The sequence below is a fragment of the Staurois parvus genome, unplaced genomic scaffold (assembly GCF_062004578.1).
Source record: "Staurois parvus isolate SC_StPar_1 unplaced genomic scaffold, SC_StPar_1.0 ptg000096l, whole genome shotgun sequence".
Classification (NCBI taxonomy): Eukaryota; Metazoa; Chordata; class Amphibia; order Anura; family Ranidae; genus Staurois; species Staurois parvus.
The window spans coordinates 6,507,830-6,530,319 of NW_028317892.1; the positions used below are offsets into that span (position 1 = coordinate 6,507,830).

At 40.5% G+C, this 22,490-nt stretch overlaps 1 protein-coding gene across 1 annotated transcript in view; it reads left to right on the forward strand.

Moving 5' to 3' along the window:
* Positions 1–21,794, forward strand: part of LOC149467975 (coiled-coil domain-containing protein 17-like) — a 97,045-nt gene extending 75,251 nt beyond the window's left edge. The window contains exons 8-13 of the mRNA XM_089670872.1: positions 11,146–11,336; positions 11,429–11,514; positions 13,007–13,216; positions 15,449–15,671; positions 15,823–15,933; positions 20,960–21,794. Of these exons, the coding sequence (XP_089526998.1) occupies positions 11,146–11,336; positions 11,429–11,514; positions 13,007–13,216; positions 15,449–15,671; positions 15,823–15,933; positions 20,960–21,100 (962 nt within the window). The 3' untranslated portion in view covers positions 21,101–21,794. The remainder of the gene's footprint in view (positions 1–11,145; positions 11,337–11,428; positions 11,515–13,006; positions 13,217–15,448; positions 15,672–15,822; positions 15,934–20,959) is intronic.
* Positions 21,795–22,490: the final 696 nt, after the last annotated feature.

The window sequence follows — 22,490 nt, forward strand, 5'->3', positions numbered from 1 at the left end:
AGTTTGGAGAGGGTATAAAAGCTTCGGAAAACTCGTCATCTTGAAGAGATGGGCTCTACCCATGAGTGATAACGGCAGGTCTTTCCACATTTCCAATTCCCCTAAAATTTTTTGAATGACTGGCGAATAATTCAGAGAATAAAGGGCCGAGGCTAATTTCCCAATTTTAATACCCAGATAAGTAATATGATTAGTATTAATTTTAAAGAGAGAGTTGCAGGCTCAATCAGGAAGTCGAGCATGGTATAGGGGAAGAACCTCACTTTTCGCAAAATTTATACGGAGGCCCGAACAGCACCGAAATTCTGAGAAAACCGTCTGGATATATGGTAAATCTAGAGTCGGGTTGGAAGTGAATATTCATATATCGTCAGCAAATAAAGCTAAGCGAAGATCCTGTTGACCAATTGGAACACCATGGAGGTGTGATTGAAATAACAAGAAACGGGCTAGAGGTTCCAATGCAAGATTGAAAAGCAGGGGGGATAATGGACACCCTTGCCTTGTTCCCTTAGGTAATAGAATAGGGTTGGATATTTTTCCCGCCGCTACTATCTGGGCCATTGGGGCAGTATACATAGCCTGAATTAACTGTGTAAATGGATTGGAAAAGCCAAATTTAGCGAGAACTAATTTGAGCCATTGAAAACTGACGTTATCAAAGGCTTTTTCAGCGTCAAGAGAGACAATCGCTAGATCCTGTAGAGGATTATTTTTAGCCTGATGCAAAACTGTAAGCACTTTGCGGATATTTGACGTGGCCGAGCGTCCCTTTATAAAACCCGCTTGAGAAGGGTGAATAAGCGAGGGTAAAATAATGGCCAAACGGTTAGCTATGATTTTAGAAAGGATCTTTGCATCTAGGTTAAGGAGGGAAATGGGACGATATGATCCAGGATCCGAAGGGTCTTTGCCTTTTTTAGCTATTAATTTAATATGGGCTTGCGAAGCCAATGGGAGATAAAGCCCACTCTCCTGAATGGACTGATAAACCAGCTGTAGAGTAGGAGAGAGGGTTTTGTCCATAAGTTTAAAGAATTCAGAGGTGTACCCATCCGGACCCGGAGCTTTGCCATTAGCTAAAGATCTAATAGCTAGACAAATATCCGCTTGTGATATAGGGGCATTTAGAGATTGCAGTGCTACTGGATCTATTTGAGGTAGATTTACACTGTCCAGAAAGGAGTGCGCTTGTTCGTGGTCAATAGGATCCGGCCCATATAACTTTGCATAAAAGCTTTCCAAAATAGATATGATCTCTTCCGGAGATTGTTTAAGTGCCCCCTGGGAGCCTTTAAGAGAGGTGAATTGTGTAGGGGTGAAAGGCTTCCTACACAGGCGCGCCAGTAGTTTGCCTGGTTTGTTACCAAACCTATGATATTGTAAGTCAAGGTGTGAGTGATATAGTGTTTCCTGAGCTGCCGCCCATGTGTCAAATTGGTTTTTAGCACCCGCCCAAGCTTTCCTGTTTTCCTGCGTATTGGATTCTGCCAAAACTCTTTGTGTCAGTCTAAGAAGGTTACTAGCCTCAGTAAAATTGTGCAAAATTCTTTTTTTATAAGCGGACGTAAAAGCAATGATTTTACCACGTAACACCGCCTTCCCCGCATCCCTAAACAAATTTGGATTGGAAATATGGGCCGCATTAGTAGTTTGGAAGTCTGCCCATGTGTCTTGTAACTGCCAGGAGAGCTCCTGATTATTCGCCAGAAACGAAGGAAAGCGCCATATCCTAGGATGTGGCGTAGGGTCTAGAGAATTTATAGTAATAGAAATTGGAGAGTGATCCGATATGGCTATGTCATGTATGGTAGATGATACAACATGTTGCAGTAATACGGAGTTACCGAAAATATAATCGATTCTAGATAAAGAATGATGAACGGGAGAATAGAAAGTGTATTCTTTGCCGTCCGGATGGGTTAAGCGCCATATATCTGTAATTTGCATTGCTTCAACGAAGCTACATATTAAAGTAGGTGTTGGACGGGAGACCTGAGAGGAGCGAAGTCCACGTTCAACACTCTGTGATTTATCCTCCTGCTCCTGCATAACGGAATTAAAGTCCCCTCCCATGACGAGTGGCTTGTGAATATAGGCCGCCAGCCGAGACGATAGGGCTTGGAAAACCTGTCTCGTCGGGGAGTTGGGTGCGTAAAAGCTGGAGAGAACCAGCTCTTGGGATCCGAGTTTAATATGTGCTGCTATAAAACGGCCCTCAGTGTCAGCGTCCATGGAAATTAATTCAGGATTAAGCCGTTTGTGTATAAGAATAAGTACCCCAGCCTTATTATTTAAGGAGGAGGAGCCAAAGACATGACCCACCCAGAGTTTACGCATACGGGCAAAATCCGATTGGGTAAGATGAGTTCCTTGGAGCAAAGCTATATCCGCGCGTAATCGCCGCAAGTGTCTTAGTATCGCCATGCGTTTGTGAGGAGATCTGAGGCCCTTAACATTCCAAGAAAATATACGTGTCATTTTAACTGTTGTGATATATATAATAAAAGGATAAGAGTCGTACCAATTAGAGATGTAGGAACTAATGGCGCGGTTGTGTTGGACTACTGGGGGTGATTGGAATCTGGTCTCAAAGGACAAAGGAGTTCTCCCAAGAAGTAGAGATAAGAAAGAAGAGAAGAGGAGACAGAGACAGGATCAAGGGCCCTGAGTGAGCCCAACAAAAAATCAAAGCATACAATATACCAGTACAGTATACAGGACTTCACGTCATTCCGCATGCTGTTTCCACCAATACCCGCGTAACCGGGAATAGCAGGGGAGGGGCCTGCCCCAGGGACCAGAGACGAATTGTTGAGATGAGGAAGGGCGTCCCTCAAACTTATTCCCAACAATGGCTCCAGCACCCCGCCATCCACAGCACCGCTGAAATATGGAACCAGGCACATGCAGGAGTAAGGAAGTAGTAAAATCAGACATATAGGTAAATTAAACAGTAACATTGAAACAGGTGAGTACGAGGAAACACCTCAACATCAGATAGTATAAAAAAAAAACAGCTCGTGCTGAACAGCCAATAGACTCATACTTTTGAGTGTGTTAGCATATCAGAAAATAGCAAGAGAATCCACTCAAAAAAAAAAAGTAAAACAATTCCAAATGAACCAATCGGACCAGGAGAAAGGCTTGAAGAAGTTGAGAAGAGACCGATGGCCTCTCAGACCTTCAAGGCAGGCGAGATTTGGAGGACCCTGGATTGGTGCATTGACGTTTAGGGGGGTCTTTGCAAGGGCTGCGTTGGTCTCTGGGACCAAAATTTCTACCCGCGGGTTGCGGCAACTGATCCCCGTCATTTAGTTGGTCTTGCAGATATTGGTGGGCTTCTTCAGGATGAACGAAAGATTTAGAAGCCCCAGATGGTGCAGTGAAACGTAGCGTGGCCGGATATGCTAATGTGAACTTTATTCCTTTCTGGTAAAGAGTGGCACAAACATGCTGAAATGCTTTCCGTTTACGTGATACTTCCTGTGAGCAGTCCGCAAATACTAGTAATTTGTGACCCTCAATTTGCAAAGAACGGGAGTTATGGAAAGAGGTGAGGATCGCTACGCGGTCAGCATAGTTGAGATAGCGGACAATCACAGAGCGTGGCGCACGACGCTCGTTAGATGGGGGGCCCAGGCGATGAGCACTCTCTACCTGGCAAGAGGAGGATAGGCCCAAAGCTGCAGGGATCCGTGCTGAGCAGAGATCGGGGAGAGAACCTGTATTAAAGGATTCTGGGAGACCCACAATGCGTAGGTTATTCCTACGTGATCGATTTTCCAGATCGTCGATTTTATCCAATATACTTTGCTGTACACGATTGGATTGTGATGTAACCGCTTGCATTGAATGGACTTCATCTTCTAAATCCGATACGCACTGCTCAGCCTCAGATAAACGTTTAGAATGATCGCCTAAATCTTTTCTTAGCTGTTCCATGCAAAAGCTGACAGCTCTATCTACAGCCTGTGTAATGTTTGGGAGCAGGATGGAGGACACTGCCTGAGCTATTTTTACATACTGTTCAGGAGTGTTATCAATGCCAGAAGAGAGTGGAGAGGCAGTGAGGATGATGGGGAGAGGCACTGTCATACCTGCTCCCACGTTGCGATCCCGCTCTGTGCCTGTGTCCATGCTGTGACAGGCATCGTCGGCCATCTTGGCTGCAGAAGGGGGAGAGCCGCATCCCTCTGCTCTGGCCGCCAACTCATGGCCGGACAAAAGGTACCGCTCCATGCTGGGGCCGCTGCAGGAAGGTAAGGGGCACCCCAAGGCTATATATTGGGGGTCCCCGAGGCAGTAGGCAGGCTTTATAGAGCCGGGATCCCGGGAGCCGCGGGTCCCGCGTTCTACAGCATCCGGCGCCGGAACCGGAAGTCTATATTGGTCTTGTCACTCCAGATTACAGTGTGCCAGAAGCTGTGAGGTGTGTCAAGGTGTTGTCAGGCATATTGTAACCAAGCTTTATTTGTGGCATTGGTGCAGAAATGCTTCTTTCTGGCAACTCGACCATGCAGCTCATTTTTGTTCAGGTATCGTCACATTGTGCTCCTTGAAACAACCACACCTTATTCCTCAATTAACTGCAGGGTTTTCTTGACATCCTTTTCCTATGTAGCTCAATGGGAGCAAGATCTTGGGTCACCTATTGAGGGAGAGGACTGGAGCAAAGCTTGGAAGATGGTGGCAAAATGCTTATTCAACACCACTACCCTGTAGGCCGCCTATACAGTTCTCCTGCAGTAGTACTGGGTCCCGGCTCAGATTGCTCATGCATATGCAAACATCAGCGACAGGTGTTTCAGGAACTGCAGTCAGCATGGGGATGTCCTGCACATTTGGTGGTCGTGCCCATGGCTGATAGTCTTTTGGTCCAGGGTCTTCGGATTGCTGCAGACTTTGTTTCATGTGACAGTGCACAAGGATGCCAGGTTGGCTCTTTTGCATTACCCTATTCCAGGCCTTTTCATATCCCAACATCAATTGAATTTCTATCTTTTTTTCTCTGCCAAACACACTATAGCTCAAGCTTGGAGACTCCCTTGGTTGTATTTCAGGGTGTGAAAATCCAAATGACTGCTATGATGGTCAGCATGCAGATGTCTAGTATCCTTAAGGACTGACACCCCTTTGCGTTGGCTGATATTTGTCAGCGGGGATTGTCACTTCTTAGAGGACAGTTTGGTGATAATAGCAATGTTGGCTTCCCACTGGTCCTCACTGGATATGGTCACACCTCTGCAGATTTAACATTATTCATTGCCTACTGGTAATAGTTGTTAAATGTGACTGTTTTGCTCTGCCCCTGTGAGAGCGAACCATGAGCTTGTTGTTTTTGTTTTGGAAAATTCAATAAATATATTAAACCAGAAACAACCATACTGTCTTTTTCCAGAGCAGCCTGTATTTCTCCTGAGGTTATCTATGGGTTTTTCTTTGTGTCTCGAACAATTCTTCTGACAGTTGTTGCTGCAATCCTTCTTGGTCTACCTGACCTTAGCTTGGTATCAAAAGATCCCGGAATTTTCCACTTCTTAATAGATGATTGAACAGTACTGACTGTCATATTCAAGGCTTTGGAATAGGATATCTTTTCATATCCTTTTCCATCTTTATAAAGTTTAATTACCTTGTTACACAGGTCTTTTGACAGTTCTTTTATGCTCACCATGGCTCAGTATCCAGCCTGCTCAGTGCATCCACATGAGAGCTAACAAAGCATTGACTATAAACAGACACTAATTGCAACTTAAAAAGCCTCATATGTGCAAAACTAATCCTTAGTTGCCATTTTACCTCGTGTCTGTCACCTTGTGTGGATGTACCAAGGTCAAACCTTCCAGGGTATGTAAACTTTTGATCAGGGCCATTTATGTGATTTCTGTTATCATTTTGATTTGAAAAGTAGCCAAACAACTATGTGATAATAAATGGCCTTATATGATCAATATCCTTATATAAAAGACATTGTATTGGCATGAGCAGTCATATGTTCAATATCAATGTAAAATTTCATGATTACTGCCAGGGTATACAAAGCTTTGAGTACAGCTGTATAGTGAAGGAAATAAGTATTTGATCCCCTGCTGATTTTGAATGTTTGCCTACTCACAAAGAAATGATCAGTCTAAAAATCTCACTAAGAAAACCTGAAGAATATTCTTGAAGTGAATATTCTCAGATGAAAATCTACACATGTATGGCCAGTTTTACTTTTCGAATTTGGTAGAATGTTTTCGAATTCGGTTAAAATCTTTTCGATTTTTGAAAGACTTTTTGAAGTTTGTTGAATCAATTTCGAATTAGGTTGAACCAATTTCGAATGTGAACTACTTTTAGAATTTGCTCGAAATGTATTGAATTGAATTCGAATATGAATTACCGAAAGGAATCCCGAAAACAAAATGGACAAATTTACTGAATCCAACTACACAAATTTTTTTAGATTTCGAATTGAAATGAAACTAAATTGTTTTGCACATGTCTAATCTAAATGATTCAGAGAAGGATTGGGAGAAAGTGCTGTGGTCAGATGGGACCAAAATTTAGCTCTTTGGCATTAACTCGACTCGCTGTGTTTGGAGGAAGAAAAATGCTGACTATGACCCTAAGAATACCATCTCTGCAGTCAAGCACGGAGGTGCAAACATTATGCTTTGGGGCTGTTTCTCTGCTAAAGGTACAGGCCGACTTTGCCACATTGAGCGGCCAATGGATGTGGCCATGTATTGTAAAATCTTGGATGAGAACTTCTTCCCTCAGCCAGAGCACTGATGATGGGTCATGGATGGTTCTTCCAGCATGACAATGATACAAAACATACCGCCAAGGCAACAAAGGAGTGTCTCAAAAAGAAGCACAAGGTCATGGAGTGGCCTAGCCAGTCCCCAGACCTTAATCCTGTAGAAAATGTAGGGAGGGAGCTGAAACTTCGAGTTGCCAAGCGACAGAGAATTTAAAGAAGATCTGTAAAGAAGAGTGGACCAAAATCCCCCCTGAGATGTGAGCAAACCCTGTAAACAACTACAAGGAACGTCTTAAATTTATGCTTGCAAACAAGGGTTTCTCCACCAAGTACTAAGTCATGTTTTGCATAGGGATCAAATAATTAGTTTACTCACTGAACTGCAACTCATGTTATAACATATCATGTGTTTTTTCTGGATTTTTGGTTGATATTCTGTCTCTATCATTTAAAATACACCTATGATAAATATTATAGACCCTTCATTTCTTTGTAAGTGGGCAAACTTACAAAATCTGCAGGGGATCAAATCATTATTTTTCCCAAGATGTAAGGCAAGCGCAGAAAGTATAAAAGCTGCTAGCACAAATTGGGCAAAGGTAACGAAACCCATAATACTAAATACAGATAAAAGTGCAGCGCTAAATATAAATCTCCAATACAATCATACAGTGCTTAAGTGAATAAAGTGAGCATACAATATCAATGTGATATGGACCTAATCAGGGGCAGACTGACAACTCATGGGGCCCCCGGGCAATAGGGGACCATGGGGCCCCTGTGTCCTTGCCCACACTCAAACCACACCAAAAAAAGCCTAAGAAAGGTACCAGGGGCATCTCATGGGGGCCCCCTTCTGACCCCAAGCCCTCGGGCAGTGCCCGAGTTTCCAAATGGTCAGTCCGCCCATGGACCTAATAAAGCATATCAAATCTTATAAATCAAATAATAAAAATATCTGTGTCACTACAAATATCATCAATTATTATGTGATAAATATAAATTTTCCATGGTACTATAAATCACAGAAATGCCTGGTGGTATATAAGTGCTCTTCATCTAGTGAAAAAATCTGTGGTACTACAAGGTGCAGCAATACCAAGTGGGATATTCAAAAGTGCTCATGATCCAGGATGGAATTCCACCACCTTTTATGGATGTGCACTCATCAGAATGCCACTGGTATAGTAGCATTTGTGCTGATCCTTGTGAGGGATCTCAGAAAGCCATGAGCAGGGACTGGACTTCTCCAGAATAGGGGCTTACAAAACCAGTATAAGGATCCTCCTAGGGGAAGAAGCTCCTCTGCTGCCACTTCCACCAACCCACTGTGCTTACTATACATTCTCTATTAAATGAAACAGTCGCTTAACAAAATATCTCTATGATGGAAGTAACCATTTTCTGACACTCTCCTGCAAACTATTATCACATAATATACTCCAATAAATATGAAGCTCAGGTGGTACAGAATGATAGTGTACATAGGTGTTTTACTTAGTCACAGATTCTCTATAGATGCCTTAAGATTTCCCTTGGAGCACTCTGTTGGCTGTTGACCAGCATGTGTTTGCAATGTCCTGATAAAGAAATTATCAAATGGTTGAAGTGTTTATTTATGCTTAGTGACTACTGCAGATTAATTCAAGTTATTGTTAATGTTTCAAAAAAAGTGGCGCAATAAGAGCAACACTTGGTATAGTGTATACAAACATAGGTGAGGCACTCCCGTAGTTACAACTGATAATGAGAAGTATACGAAAGACAATATTTAAATTCACCTTGCAAAATTTGCATAAATTTAAAGTAGAACTGACTGGCAAAAACATTTTTCATTTTAGATAAAGAAAGGGATTGTTATAAATCCTGTCAAGGTTTTTTTCGCCATCTGTTTTCCATTGTGGAGACTTTCCTTCATAAAATAAGTGGGCAGAAATCACTCCAAGTTAAGGGAATTTCTGGTTATTAACAAGTTTGCCAGAACTAATGTCCCTAATGGGAGATGTTCCCTCTTTCCTCAGGACAACTCAAAGTTTGGGAGTTTCCTTGACTTCTGTTTTTTTGGTGATAAAGGTAAATATGACAAATGGACCAGCGGGGATGTTTGGTTGTATAGTACCCCTGCTGGTAGGATGCGGGTCCTGATGGTTAATACAGGGCGGAACAGAAACCGAGGTGCCCACAGGCAGTTGGAGCCCGGGAGTAATTCCCCCCAGGAACGCCAGAGCGGCCCAGTTACTCCTGGTTTGAAGTGATCTACCTTGTCTGGCCAGGGGCCAGGGAGGCAGAGAGTCCGCAGAACAGTGCCCCCTGAGTGGTCGCCTCAGGGGTGCTCTTAGTAGAACATGGGGATGGGATCCCGTGTGTGAAACGTGCACATGGTCACTGCTCCAAACACTTTTTCTGCACTGCGCCTTTTAGGGCTAGACCTTTTGGCTAAATCCAGGGCAATTTTTATGCTACGGGCCTCAGGGCCTAGCCAGTGCACAATTGCACGGCCACTTTTTTATTTTTTACTTATTTATTTAATTAATTTTTTTTTCCACGTTTGTTTAACTTTCAATTATGTGTGTGTTTTTTTTCTCACGGATGGTAGGGTGTGGGTCCTCGGGCCTGCCCTGAAGTCTAGGGGGAGGATGTGTGGCCTTTTAGTTCCTTCCTCCCCTGTCCCTAGGGGGTTTCTCTTTGGAAAAGCCCCCTTACCTGGTACTTGGTGGCTGGCTTAGGTTAGCCACAAGGAAAGGGGTCCACTAGGCCTTTTGGCTAGGAGGACCACATGGGAACCTTAGTCCCTGTCAGGAGCTTCGTGCCTCGGGGGATCAGGGAAGAGATCTTACCCCTTCGGGGGTGGACAAAGCACACCAAGTGCACTTTTTTGTGTTGGTTTTGCACTAGCACGTTTTTTGTTCACTTACGGGTTTTCGTTTTTCGCACTTTTGCGGACTTCAAAAAAAAAAATGGATAAGGTGAATGAATCTCTCTAGGGGGCACATAGAGTAATAAAATCCTGACAGGTGTTGTAATCCCTCTCCACTCTGTGCAAACTACAAAAAAAAGTTTAAGTGAAATGCACCAAAACATTTATCTGTAATTATAACGTGCAGCACACAAATGTGGCTACTCCAAAATGTATTACTGTTCTATGAATTACTAAGAAAAGTGCAAGATACAGCTGAACCAGACAATTGTACTAGCATCTCTGGTATGCAATTACGAGTTGCATTGTGATTTTATTTACAGATTTTTTGTTAATATGATCATCCCACCAAACATAACATTTCCATCATTGTTTGAAATTTTGATCATTTGGGTCCAACCACAACATATCTCCTGGATTGTAAATACAAACAAAATATCAATTTCAGTGTTGTTCGTCTTGTGTAGCCAGGGACACCCAAAATGCTCTTAGTATGCCATTGTTACATAAAATACTTTTATTGAAGGATCACTAAAGGTCATTCACATAATATTTATAATCTGTTTTTTTGTAAAAAGGAGTTTTAAAAACATGGATAAATATGAAACATAGAATGTTTTAAGCCCTAAAGTTGAAGTTTAAAGCTGAAACTTTACCTTCCCTGGTTCCTCCTTCTCTTCACCCCCATACTAAATACATTTTACATACCTTATATTAGACCCAATGATAGCATCAGTAGGTCTCAACTTTTTCTGTGCAATACAGGCAGATCATGGCTGGTGGGAGGGGTCATCAGGGTGCTGTAAGAACCCTACCTTGGTTTGCACTTGTGCCGGTGGGGAATGCTCACAAAACTGCGTGCCTTTCTGACCTGCTGATAAAATGTGCTGCTCTTTAGCAGAAACTTGGGGCTATCGTTAACCCTTAATGGCACCACCGTATGTGGCAAAACATGCATCACTGTTCTACACAATACTGTGGTGTATGCTATATTTATTGTAACATTCAATTTCTCATGATTAGGCTATTATATAAAAATACATTTTTCAATGTAAAATGCTATTCTGTACAATACTGTAATATATGCAATATTCAGAATACTATTCAGTTTTTCATGATTAGAGTATAATTTAAAACTTGTGAAATGCTAATGCTTAGTATAATTCAGTCTTCATAATTATATTGGATGATTCAGTGCTCCCTAAAAAAGAAATAATAATAAGAATAATTACTGTCTGTGTTCTTGCTAAAAATGTTTAAGCTATGTGCCCCATGACCACTGTCACTTGGAAAATGTCATCATTCACAATTGTTTCCACAACAGAAATAGTGGAGATATTTTCCAATGATTGCACCTGGTTTTGGTTTTAGATATACTTTTATACTTTATAAATACGTTTCCTTGTTAGGTACAAACATTCCATTGTATATTATTACTTGAAATAGCTCAATTTTTTTCTCTGTTTATTTGCATTAGATTTTGCATCCAATTTTGAGAAGGGTCTGCAGTTCCCTAGATTCAGGAAAGAGCCCACCTCCCAAAATATAAAGACCTTAAATACCGAACTGGAAGTCTTGAAGCAGGAAATGGAAATTCAGAAACTAAAACGTCGTCTGAAAACCTCTGTTCACCGAGCGAAACCTCAGATGGATACAGTAATTCCACTGGTAACAAAAGTGTATATGGAACATTTTTTTGTCAGAATAGCTGTGTAAACATATTGTATACAAAAAAATGACATAATTAAATAATGTTGCAGGAATTGAACAAACCAGACTCCCCCAATCTTGGTAAAGTGTATTTCACCTTCAGTCATAATCTGGAGCCAGCACCATATGACCCCATGTAAGTACCGGATTTTCATGTTTGCAGGAATCATGTCTTTTTCTATATAACAAAAAGTGGCCATGGATGATTACTATTAGAAAACTAGATCCCTGCTGGGTATCCTTGAATACTATGTAAATATAACACAGACTGATTGCTGTACTATTAAAGTAATAGTAAAGGTTTTTTTTTTAAATAACAAACATGTAATTTTTACCTGCTCTGTGTAATGGTTTTGCACAGAGCAGCCTTGATCCTACTTTTCTTTGGTCCCTCACTGGCGGTCCTGCACCCCCCCCCCCAGCACCCAAGCAAGCTAGCTTCCGAGCCATTACTCTGTGTATCCATTCATACACAGAGAGTGGCTCGCCCTGCCCCCCCTCTACTTATTGGCTCACCGGCTGTGATTGACAATAGCAGGAGCCAGTGGCTCCTGCTTCTCAGCCAATGAGGAGAGAGAGTCCATGATCAGCCAAGGCTCTTGTGCACATCGCTAGATCCAGAGGGGCTTGGGTAAGTATTAGTGGGGCTGGGGGGGGGGCTGCTGCACACAAGTTTTTTCCCCCATAATGCATAGAATATATGAAGATAAAAAACCTTGACCTGTACAACCACTTTAAGGGTTAGAAAAGTTTCCATTGTTCCTCACCCCTGTGAAGACCCAAGTCTAGAAGAGCTGACATCACACAAGAAATATCAGGATTGTTGTAATCACAGATTCCCTTTGATTGCCCTCAGAACAGTCTTCTTCTACAGTCTAGCCACTCTTTAAATGATACAGAATACCTAATGCAGTCTTCCTGAGGATGTGAAATGTTCTAGAGGATATCTTCACCTAACACTGCATTAGTCTGCGGATTGACAGATATATGGTTCAGTGTCCAGTTCATATTTTTTCATAATGAAACTAAGAATGATAGTCAACGCAATTTAGGGGCCTAATTGATCCCTCTTCATCCTCGCTAACAATACTATATAAAAATACATCAGAATTGTGCATTAGTCAGTATATGGCATACCTGTGGTACTGTATAAAAATAAATATGATATATTCTAAAAGATTTTCTTTAAAAACACAAGAAGTCAATAAGCTGCTTATATAAATATACAGTATAAATACTATTTAAATTCTATTAACTGACTAATAAGGTGTGATCTACGCAGCATATGAGATACAATAAAGATTAAAGTAAAGTACAATAAAGTAAAGATAAAAAAAGAACATAATAAAATATGAAAGAAATATCTAAGGATTGTAACAAATAAAAATGTAAACTTCTTCCTGGGCTTCCTGGGAATTCTGCTTTCTCTCTCTTTTCTCTCCTTATTCGTTTCTGCTTGGACTATCAAGGTTAAAAACACTATTGCACCAAAGTCAAATGTGCAAGTTCAGCAAAGATAACAAATATAATAAAATGTCCGTAAAACATAAAGAATAAGTATGGAGGACATAAAGCAGCATGGAGAACATATTGCAACTTAACAGTTTTATGTGTTCCTCTTGTTACAGTGCTGGCTTTGTGGTATTTTACGACTATCTTCTTGGCCTTGATCCATCTTATCGAGTATGCAGAACGGTAGTGAGTCTCTGCAATGGGGGGCAGGAGATGGGAAATCCTTCAGCCCTCCCTCCCATTTATTGTGAGACTGCTTTATCCAAGTTCCATGACAACAAGAGACAGAATATCGCTATTTTGGCTACAAAGCAGGCTGTCCCCAGGTACTTTCAAATTTAAATTATGTTCTTTCAGATGGTTTTAAAGACTTTGTATTTTTATGTCTGCAAACATGGTTTTACAGTCCATTCTCAAAAATATTTTTGCAGTCCTAATTTCTTAACCTACTATGGGGTCTGTTTATCAATGTTTTCACCAAAGATTTGATCTTTTCTAACCGCTAGCCTACAGGGCACTTATACCCCCTTCCTGCCCAGGCCATTTTCCAGCTTTCAGCGCTGTTGCACTTTGAATGACAATTGTGCGGTCATGCAACACTGTACTCATGTGAAATGTTTATCATTTTTTTGGGACAGATAGAACTTTATTTTGGTGGTATTTAATCACCTCTGTTTTTTTATTTTTTCTTAAACAAACCAAAAACCACTGAAAATTTTGAAAAAAAAAGTTTTTTTCTTAGTTTTTGTTATAAAATTTTGTAAATAAGTGATTTTTCTTCTTCACTGATATGCGCTAATGAGGCTGCAGTGATGGGCACTGATAGGCTGCACTGATGGACACTGATAGGTGGCACTGATGAGGAGGCACTGATGAGCATTGACAGGCATCACTGATGGGCACTGAAAGGCAGCACTAATATGGCACTGATAGGCGGCACTGACTGGCACTGACAGGCGGCACTGACTGGCACTGTTAGGCGGCACTGACTGGCACTGATAGGCAGCACTGATTGGCACTGATAGGCGGCACTGACTGGCAGCCAATATTCCTTCGCCCTTATAACCGTGGTTGCTGGTAGTAACCAATAACTTTCCACTAGATGTACATCAAGTTAGGCAACTCCTCTCCTCCCCAGGCAGTATTTCATATTTTCAGCATAAATCAAAACAAAACCAGACATCCCATAGTGTAAAACTGTATAGAACTTTAATATGAGGTCAAACAATAGAAATACCACTCACAAAAAAAAAGTCGAGGGCTTTTGACACAACTTCCGCTGAGGTCACTTCCGGGATTTGGAACACATGCTGGAATGTGGAGGCCATCTTAACTCCCATTCATAATATACAAAGCTGAATACACCTAGTGCCAGGAAAGACACTTTTTTTGTGAGTGGCATTTCTATTGTTTGACCCCATATTAATGTTTTATACAGTTTTACACTATGGGATGTCTGGTTTTGTTTTGATTTATGCTGAAAATATGAAATACTGCCTGTGGAGGAGAGGAGTTGCCTAACATTGATGCAAATCTAGTGGAAAGTTGTTGGTTATTACCAGCAACCACGGTTATAAGGCAAAGGAATATCGGCCATCAGGACTGGATTGCAAACTGGGATAGTCCCAAAAAACGAGTGTAACTTACCTAGAGATAGGTGGTCATGAAATTACGGTGAGTTTACATCTATGTGGGGCACCAGTGTGAACACAGTGAAGCACTTGTCATTTCAGTATGGAGTATCACCATTAAAGATACAGCACCGTTGCACCAATTATTCACATGTTGGGACTGAATATCAATATTTTATTTGTATCTTGCTCAGTATTATCACTTTAAAGATTGCTCGGTTTATTTTGTCTATTTGTGACCTTAGCGCGGTCCATTTTTTAAATATATCAAGTATAGATGGTTCCCTCTAGATCCTCAGTATGTAGGAAAAAAGGAAAAAATCGATTTAACTCAATACCTCTACCCAAATCACTTTTTTTGTGGGTGTTTCTTTGTAATTTTAATTAATAAATGAAGTATTTTGTATGTCAATGATATCTGTCAATGTTTTTTTACTTCTATACAATGGTTGAAAAAGTGATTTGGGTAGAGGTATTGAGGTGTGGTATGCTCCCTCCCCTACTTAATGAGATATATAACAAATAAACTTGTGACCTAGAAGGATCAAGCATGACAGCTCACTAAATTAAATGCTCAGTTGTAAAATAGGAATTTTTACAAATAAAAGTAACAATTATATCAGTTTATAAATGTTTAAGCATTTTAATAAAATAAAATACAATTGACCAAAAAGCAAGAGTACAGTATGTAGTGAACAAAAGCCAGATGTGCTAGCAATAAATGGAAAGGAAGTAGAACTGGTTAGGTGCATTTTTAGTTTTGTATGAGTTTTTATGTTTGTAAACCATATAGATCTTTCCCTGTTAAAAGTAAGTGACATATAAAAACAAAATGTTTCCTGCTGCTGAAAACTGAAAACATAAAGTGAAATTAGCAGTAAATTGATTATCAATATCTATGCATTCCAAACTGTTTTCTTTTGACAGAGTACGTCCTTCTCCAAGTATTTCACTAATAATTGAACTACAGGCATCTGGTGGTTATGATCCTTATGGGCAAGAAGTCAGTCGTCTAATACCTCGGGGATGGGTAAAAGTAGACATTTTTGATTATCAGAACAGGGTTATCAGTGGGCAATGGAAAGTTCCAATTCGTACACTTCCTGTGAAACCATCGCTCACTTCAGGAGCCTTGAATGGGGTGCCTCAGGTAATTAATTTAATACTTTGTAAGCCATCTGTGTCTTTTTTTTTGCTGACAGAATATACAGTAGTTTACAAAGATACACTAATTGTAACTTGTTTTTGAACTTTGTTTTGTTACATTATATTATGGTAAATATATATTTATTATTTTTTAGCTGGAAAATGCAGAGCTGTATTTTCGCCTAGTTAATGCAAGGGATGCAGACATACAGAGCACTTACCCCATTGACATCAACAACTCAGTATTCTATAAATACCCTCCACTGGTAAGTCCCACACACCATCATAACTTTTCTGTCTATTAAATAACACAAATATGTGTAGTAAATATGAATACCACCTTCCTTTGATAAATTAATTTAAATAATTTACATTTGTCCAAATTGTGTGAAACAAAAATGTCAGTCACATGCAGAGTACTTACAAGATCCCCTTCATTCAGCACTGCAGCTTTGAGGCTACATAAAAGTAACTTTTCAGAAGCTCAGCTGAGAGCAGAAGGTCACTTTAAAATGTAGCCCAAAAGTATCCAACCCCTTGCTGTGCTAGAGATCATCTTGCCTGATTGTACACCCCTTGAGGGTTAGGGACTGATGTGAATGTACAATATATATATATATAAAGCACTGCGTAAATTGATGGCGCTATATAAGTACCTGTAATAAATAATAATAATAAATAAATATTTCTGGGTTTTTTATGTAAAAATTTGATAGTGCTTTTTTTTTAAAACATTTGGCTTTTATTCAGAAAGAAAAAGCAGAATATATGAACAAGAGTGAGCTACAAGAAAGCATAGCATATTATCATATCATGTAGTACAGGACTTGAAATTTCCACTTTCCTGCTCTCTAATGGCGAGTGGAAATTATGGTTGGGGCGAGTGTGTCCCCCAGGGCCGTCTTGCTGAGCAGGCTCGGAGCTCAAACCAGATCTGTCATTGGCACTGGGAGCCATCAGACTGCTCAATAGCTGAGCGCAGTGAAAGCAAAGCAAGGAGTGTGTGCTGTGCTCTCTGCCTCCCCCTAGAGTGCAGTACCCAGCTCTGTGAGTGAACAACGAAGTACTGCAACTTTTTATGGGGGGGGGGGTGGTGGTGTGTGTGTGTACATGTGTGTGTGTTTGTGTGTGTCTGTGTATGCGTGTACAATTGTACATGTGTCTGTGTGTATGTACATGTGTGTATCTGTACATGTGTCTGCATGTATGTGTGTGTGTACATGTGTCCGTGTGTGTGTGTACATGTGTCTGCGTGTACATGTGTCTGTGTATGTATGTACATGTTTCTGTGTGTATGTGCGTGTGTATTTCTGTGTATGTACATGTATCTGTGTGTATGCGTGTCTGTACGTGCCTGTGTGTGTGTACATGTGTCTGTATGTGTGTGTACATGTGTCTCTGTGCGTGTGTGTATATGTTTCTGTGTGTGTATGTGTGTGTACATGTCTGTGTGTGTGTGTACAGGTGTCTCTGTTTATGTGTGTTTGTTGGTGGCGAGTAACTCTAAGGCCTGGCTAGTAGCTCAGGACTTGAAATTTTAAGCCCTGATGTAGTACACAGTTTACAAATTAGTTTCAGAGCAAACTCAGTAGCATAATCAAAACATTAGAAAGCATTCACATAGTAAAACGTTTCACAATTTGCAGGAACAATCATCAAGTCTAATAGAAAGAAAAGTAACAACAGAGGAACAAAGCTAGGAAAGAAAGCAAGAAAATAGCATAAGTAGGGACAGATCCATCTCCACAAGAGATACCCAGAATTCACCAGCATGACCCACACGTCCAAAAGAGAAAAAGAGCTATTTGCCCATCAGCCCTTTATATCTTTACGAAAAAGTGAAAGCATACCAACTGGACCACAATTTGTGAAACCTGGGAACCAAGTCAGCAGTCATAGTCAGTGTCCATTCCAATTCCGTAATAACATTAACCTCTCTAATCCAGTCTTGAATCGAGGGAGTGTGAGTGGTCTTCTAATGTCTGGGAATTAAGGACTTAGCCGCATGCAAAAGGTGCCGCTCCAAGGATCTCTTGTACGATTTCAACGAGCACTCAGAAATATGGAGGAGGCAACATTCAGGAGTTAAGGGCAATGCAGTCTCCATATTAGAGTAGATCAACTCTCGAACTTCATCCCAGAATGCCTTAAGCCTTGGACATGGAACAAGGAGCCCTCAGCTGACTCACAGCGCCAACATAAGCATGATGTCTGGGGAAACCACCTCTTTAACCTGTCTGGTGTAGCATACCAACATGTTAACAATTTGTAGGAGGTTTCTTGAGTCCTGGTGCTGATGGAGCATTATAGTGCTTGTGTGTGTTATGCCTTGACCTTGCAGTATAGAGTTTTCTGCCATGATGGTATCTGTTCAGTGGAAGTCAAATTCAGCTGTAGAAGTACTGTTCACCACAATGCATGTGCAGCATGATACTTCTTCATTAAAGGCCAAGTTCATGAACTGGAGAAAATCCCCCAGCTCCTTTCCCTAAGCTCACCTCCTCAGTACACTAATCTGTGACAATCCATCCCGCTCCTTACCTGCAGGCCTTTACTCCGACAGCTGATGCCTCCCATGCTCTCAAAGAATTTAGTGTCAGGCTGCCCACAGTTGTACACTAATGTCCCTAGACCTGAGTGGGCCATGTCCATACTACCAGAGCTATCTTCCATTTAAGTCTATGGAATGTCAGTGCACAGGCACAGGCAAGATGGCCTTAGGTTTTTACCATCTGGGCTGTAGACGGCATGGGAGGTCGTAGCTGCCAAAGGAGCTAAGTTATGACCTGGAAAAGGAAAGGGTACACAGGTTAGTGTATTAGGAAGCTAAGGACAAGGGCTGGAGGATATTTTCCATTTCATAAGCTTAAATAAAAATAAATATAAAAACACCACTTAAAACTGGAGTGCAGGCTCTGCTCCTGAATGCACATATATTTACATGAAACACACTGACAGGAGGAGAGAGCAGGCTATGCACAGCCTTATCAGTATGCTGCTTATCAGTATGCTGCTGCTCCTCCATTGCCTGAGGGCTAGAAAGTGACAACACTGTATTCTTAAGCTGGCCTTACATTATACGATTTTCTTGTTCAATTTCCTTTAGATTTACCTTCAACTGTGTAGTGCAAGGGCCTGCCTGATTACATACAAATTGAAAGTGTATCAGTTTGAACTCATATTATATGGTTTTGGTAAATCTAAAGGATAACTGTACAAGAAAATTGTATAATGTATGACCAGCTTTAAACTATAACAGGGTGTTGTCACCCTTTGCTATCTGGCAGAGGTGTACAAATTAGTAACTGGACAGAAGTACAATTTCCTAAGACAGTTCATTTATGTAAATTCCCACGGTATATTTGGCTGGTTGCCTAAAATCTAGCTTTAATTGCCAATAGTTTATCACATAATATTCCAAACAGTGGGTCTTGGCTCTGTACAGTGACACAAGATCTTAGCACAGCTAACAAGCTCTGTCCATTGAGTGGTCTTAGCAGTATTAGCAGGTTAGCAGTACTGCAGCCCAGCAAGAGATCTAAACCTTTACAGTCTGCAATGGAAATCACATTGCAAATTGCAAAAAATCATTGAAAATCTTCACAAGTAGCAATAAAGTCTTCACAAATCGCACATGAAGTCACGCTGAAATTACACACAAATTGTGCAATTTTAAATCACAGCAGTGTGACCGGTGACGTAGCCTCCCTGGCGGTATTCCCGAGTGTAGCTCGGGGTAAAGTTTCAGTACCACAAGCGGTAACCCCGTGCTACATTCGGGCTTACCATGCAGCGTTGCTCCGGGATCTCTTCTTCACTTACCTTGTCCTGCGCTCCCGCGATGTCTCTCCTGCAGTGTCCCCGGCAATGTCCTCCGGCAGATGCCGTCATCTGGGTTCCGTCCCCTGCGAGCGTCGGGACGTACGGGGGACGGAACGGCAGGAAATTTGAAAATGACAAAAAGTGACATTCACTAAAATCACTAAAATCACATAGTATTACATTACTGTGTCAAACCATTTCACATACATTTTGTCCCTAGTGCTTTGTCCTGCGCCCTGCCTGCATTTTTACCGTTCTTTCTGCCTGGAAACTGAGAAATGTCCATGGCGTCCAAAAAGCGTCCCTTTAGGTCAAAAGCGGTTTTAGACCAGCTAGAGAACAGTGATAGTAAATCAGAACAACTTGCAGAATTGAGTGATAATGATTCGTGGGGAAATTCGCCATCAGACACTGAAAACAATTTTGTGACTTTGCTCAGTGATGTGCGAACTTGGGCTTTATTTCAAATTTCAGTGTTTTTGGTTTAGTTATATTATTGAATTACAATATATTATTATTTTTTATGATTATTTATTAAATTATAATTTATGATTTCGTGTTTCAAATTGTAACATACCCGGGATGTTTATTAGACTCTTGTTCAGACAGATTTCAGTGAGTTATTCCTAAAAATGACAGGCCTACAATAAAAAAAACTACATATTTCCATGCAAAAAAATGTACCGCTTTGAGCACAGAAATATGGACATAATCAAACCGCTAGGGAGGTTAAGGTTCTGTTTTTCAACTAGAAAGTTATACATACCCCTTACAACTGGCTTTCAAAAGGAATACATAGAAAATTCTAAAAGGGTTTAACTAGTTACTTGGCTGAAACTGTATAACACTAGCTGTGACAGTTGTAAAGAGTGAAGGAACTCTTGCAGCTAGAATCCTGCATAGATTTAGATGTTAAAACAATAATCAATTTACAATAATGATCTTGATATTGTAAAATGACTTTCCTTTGATGACTGTATCTTGAAATTTCATGATGCATGTTATACTGTTTACTGATATTTGTTTTGAGTGCAGTGCCTTTCAACAAGACTGCAAGCAGTTAGACCAGCCTTTCTCAACCTTGTCAACATGGAGGAACCCTTGAAATAACTTTATGGCCTCAGGGACCCCCTGATAAAAGTTACCATAACTACAACTGAAGATACATTAGTGTGATGGCTCCTAACATTTGCGATCATTGGGAAGATTAACCCCCTTACAGATTTCTAAAAAGATCAGTTGATGTCAGGGAGAACTTATCTGAGAGGCAGAATTTGCTTATTCCTCAAGGAACCACTGGCAACCTCTGGAGGAACCCTGATTGAGAAACCTTGAGTTAGACTGTAATACTTTTACCCTTTTTCCTATTGATTTCCTGCTGCATTTGTCTAAATGCAAAGAATTCGATGACAGAGAAAGAATGTTAGTAATTATAACTCTACTAACACACTATTTTTTTTCACTCTACAGACCGTGGCTTACTTCCACCCAGATGAGGTTGTTGTTCCATCCCATTACTACAGCTCCTCGCCGTTTTTCCCAAGCATGCATCCCATCTATGGGGACAATGTGGATTCCCCTCCTTCCAGGGATAGAATAATGACCCACTGAAATGAATGATATCTGCATTCATAGACATTTGACTGTCTTCTGTCAATAATAATGTAATTTTGTGTTTATAAAAAAATATTTCTGATTGTATTCATATTTTCAGACTGTTGTCATATTGCATCTAGCACAATGTTTAAACTAACAATAAGTCCTCATGCACACTGGACGTTTTTACAGCTGCTGTTTTTGGCTTTTGACATTTTTTTCTAGAGCCAGTAAACCCCCCAGCATGTTATCCTATGTATCCATGCACACATAAACTGTAATCAATGTTTTTTGGCAGGGACGTTTTTTGGCTGGAAAAAAAACTCAGTACTAGTGGGTTTCTAGAGGAGTTTTTAGCTGTAAAAATGCTCTAATGCTGAAAAATGCAGTAAAACACTGCAAACCGGAATTCTGGGACTTTTTTTGATCAAAAAAAATTTTTTTTTTGTCTAAAAAAATGCAAAGTTGGGAAAATGCCGCTAAATGCAGCAAAACACAGCTAAATGCTAATGCAAAAATGCTAAAAAAAAACAGCTGAAAACCTCATGTTTTTAATGTGACTTTACACAGCTAACGTTACCAGCATTATCAAAACACCCAGTGTGCATGGAGTCTTAAGCAGAATGCCAGCAAAAAAATACCAAGATAAAAATAAACAACCAGGTAAAAGATAAAATAAAACTAGCTTTTGCTCCAATATTCACTTCAATCCAGAGAATTCCTTTGCAGTACATTTTTTCAGCATCATTCATACCACTTCCTCTGACATTGGTTGCCCTGGATCTTCATAAATCTCTGACTGCACAGTGAAAGGAGAAGCAGCACATTTATTGATGTATTACAGAGCTGTGCTAATTTGTATAATTATATCTGCCTGGAGTTCAGTTTCAAGGTGGGAATACACGATTAGAAAATCGACCAATTGGTAATCCAACGACCAAGAGGCATTGATTTTTTGGTCGAAATCATGGCCTACATTAACCAATCTAAAAAAAATTGTTAGTCGGGCAATACGTAGTGTTGATATCTTCTGTACATGTGGAAGTGATGCAGTGTGTATGTGACCTTGTAGCCACGCCCTTCCGGCCAGAACAAGCAATATACACAACAATTACCAGCAATGAGTATAATATATTTTATTACATTACCTATATACATAAATAGTGATACATAAAATATAATATGCAGAATTCTGCTTTCATTATCTCATTAGGCCAATCTACTTCTAACATTTGGTTTTTTTGTTCGTGTTTACGAAGATTCCTTGGACATAAACATCCGGGTTATCTTCTGTTTCCGCTCATGCATGATAGCGCTTGATAGATTTTTTTCGTACGACCATCATACCACTGCATAGAAAATCAGTCATTTGTATGCGAAACGACTACATTTTTCACTGTTGTTC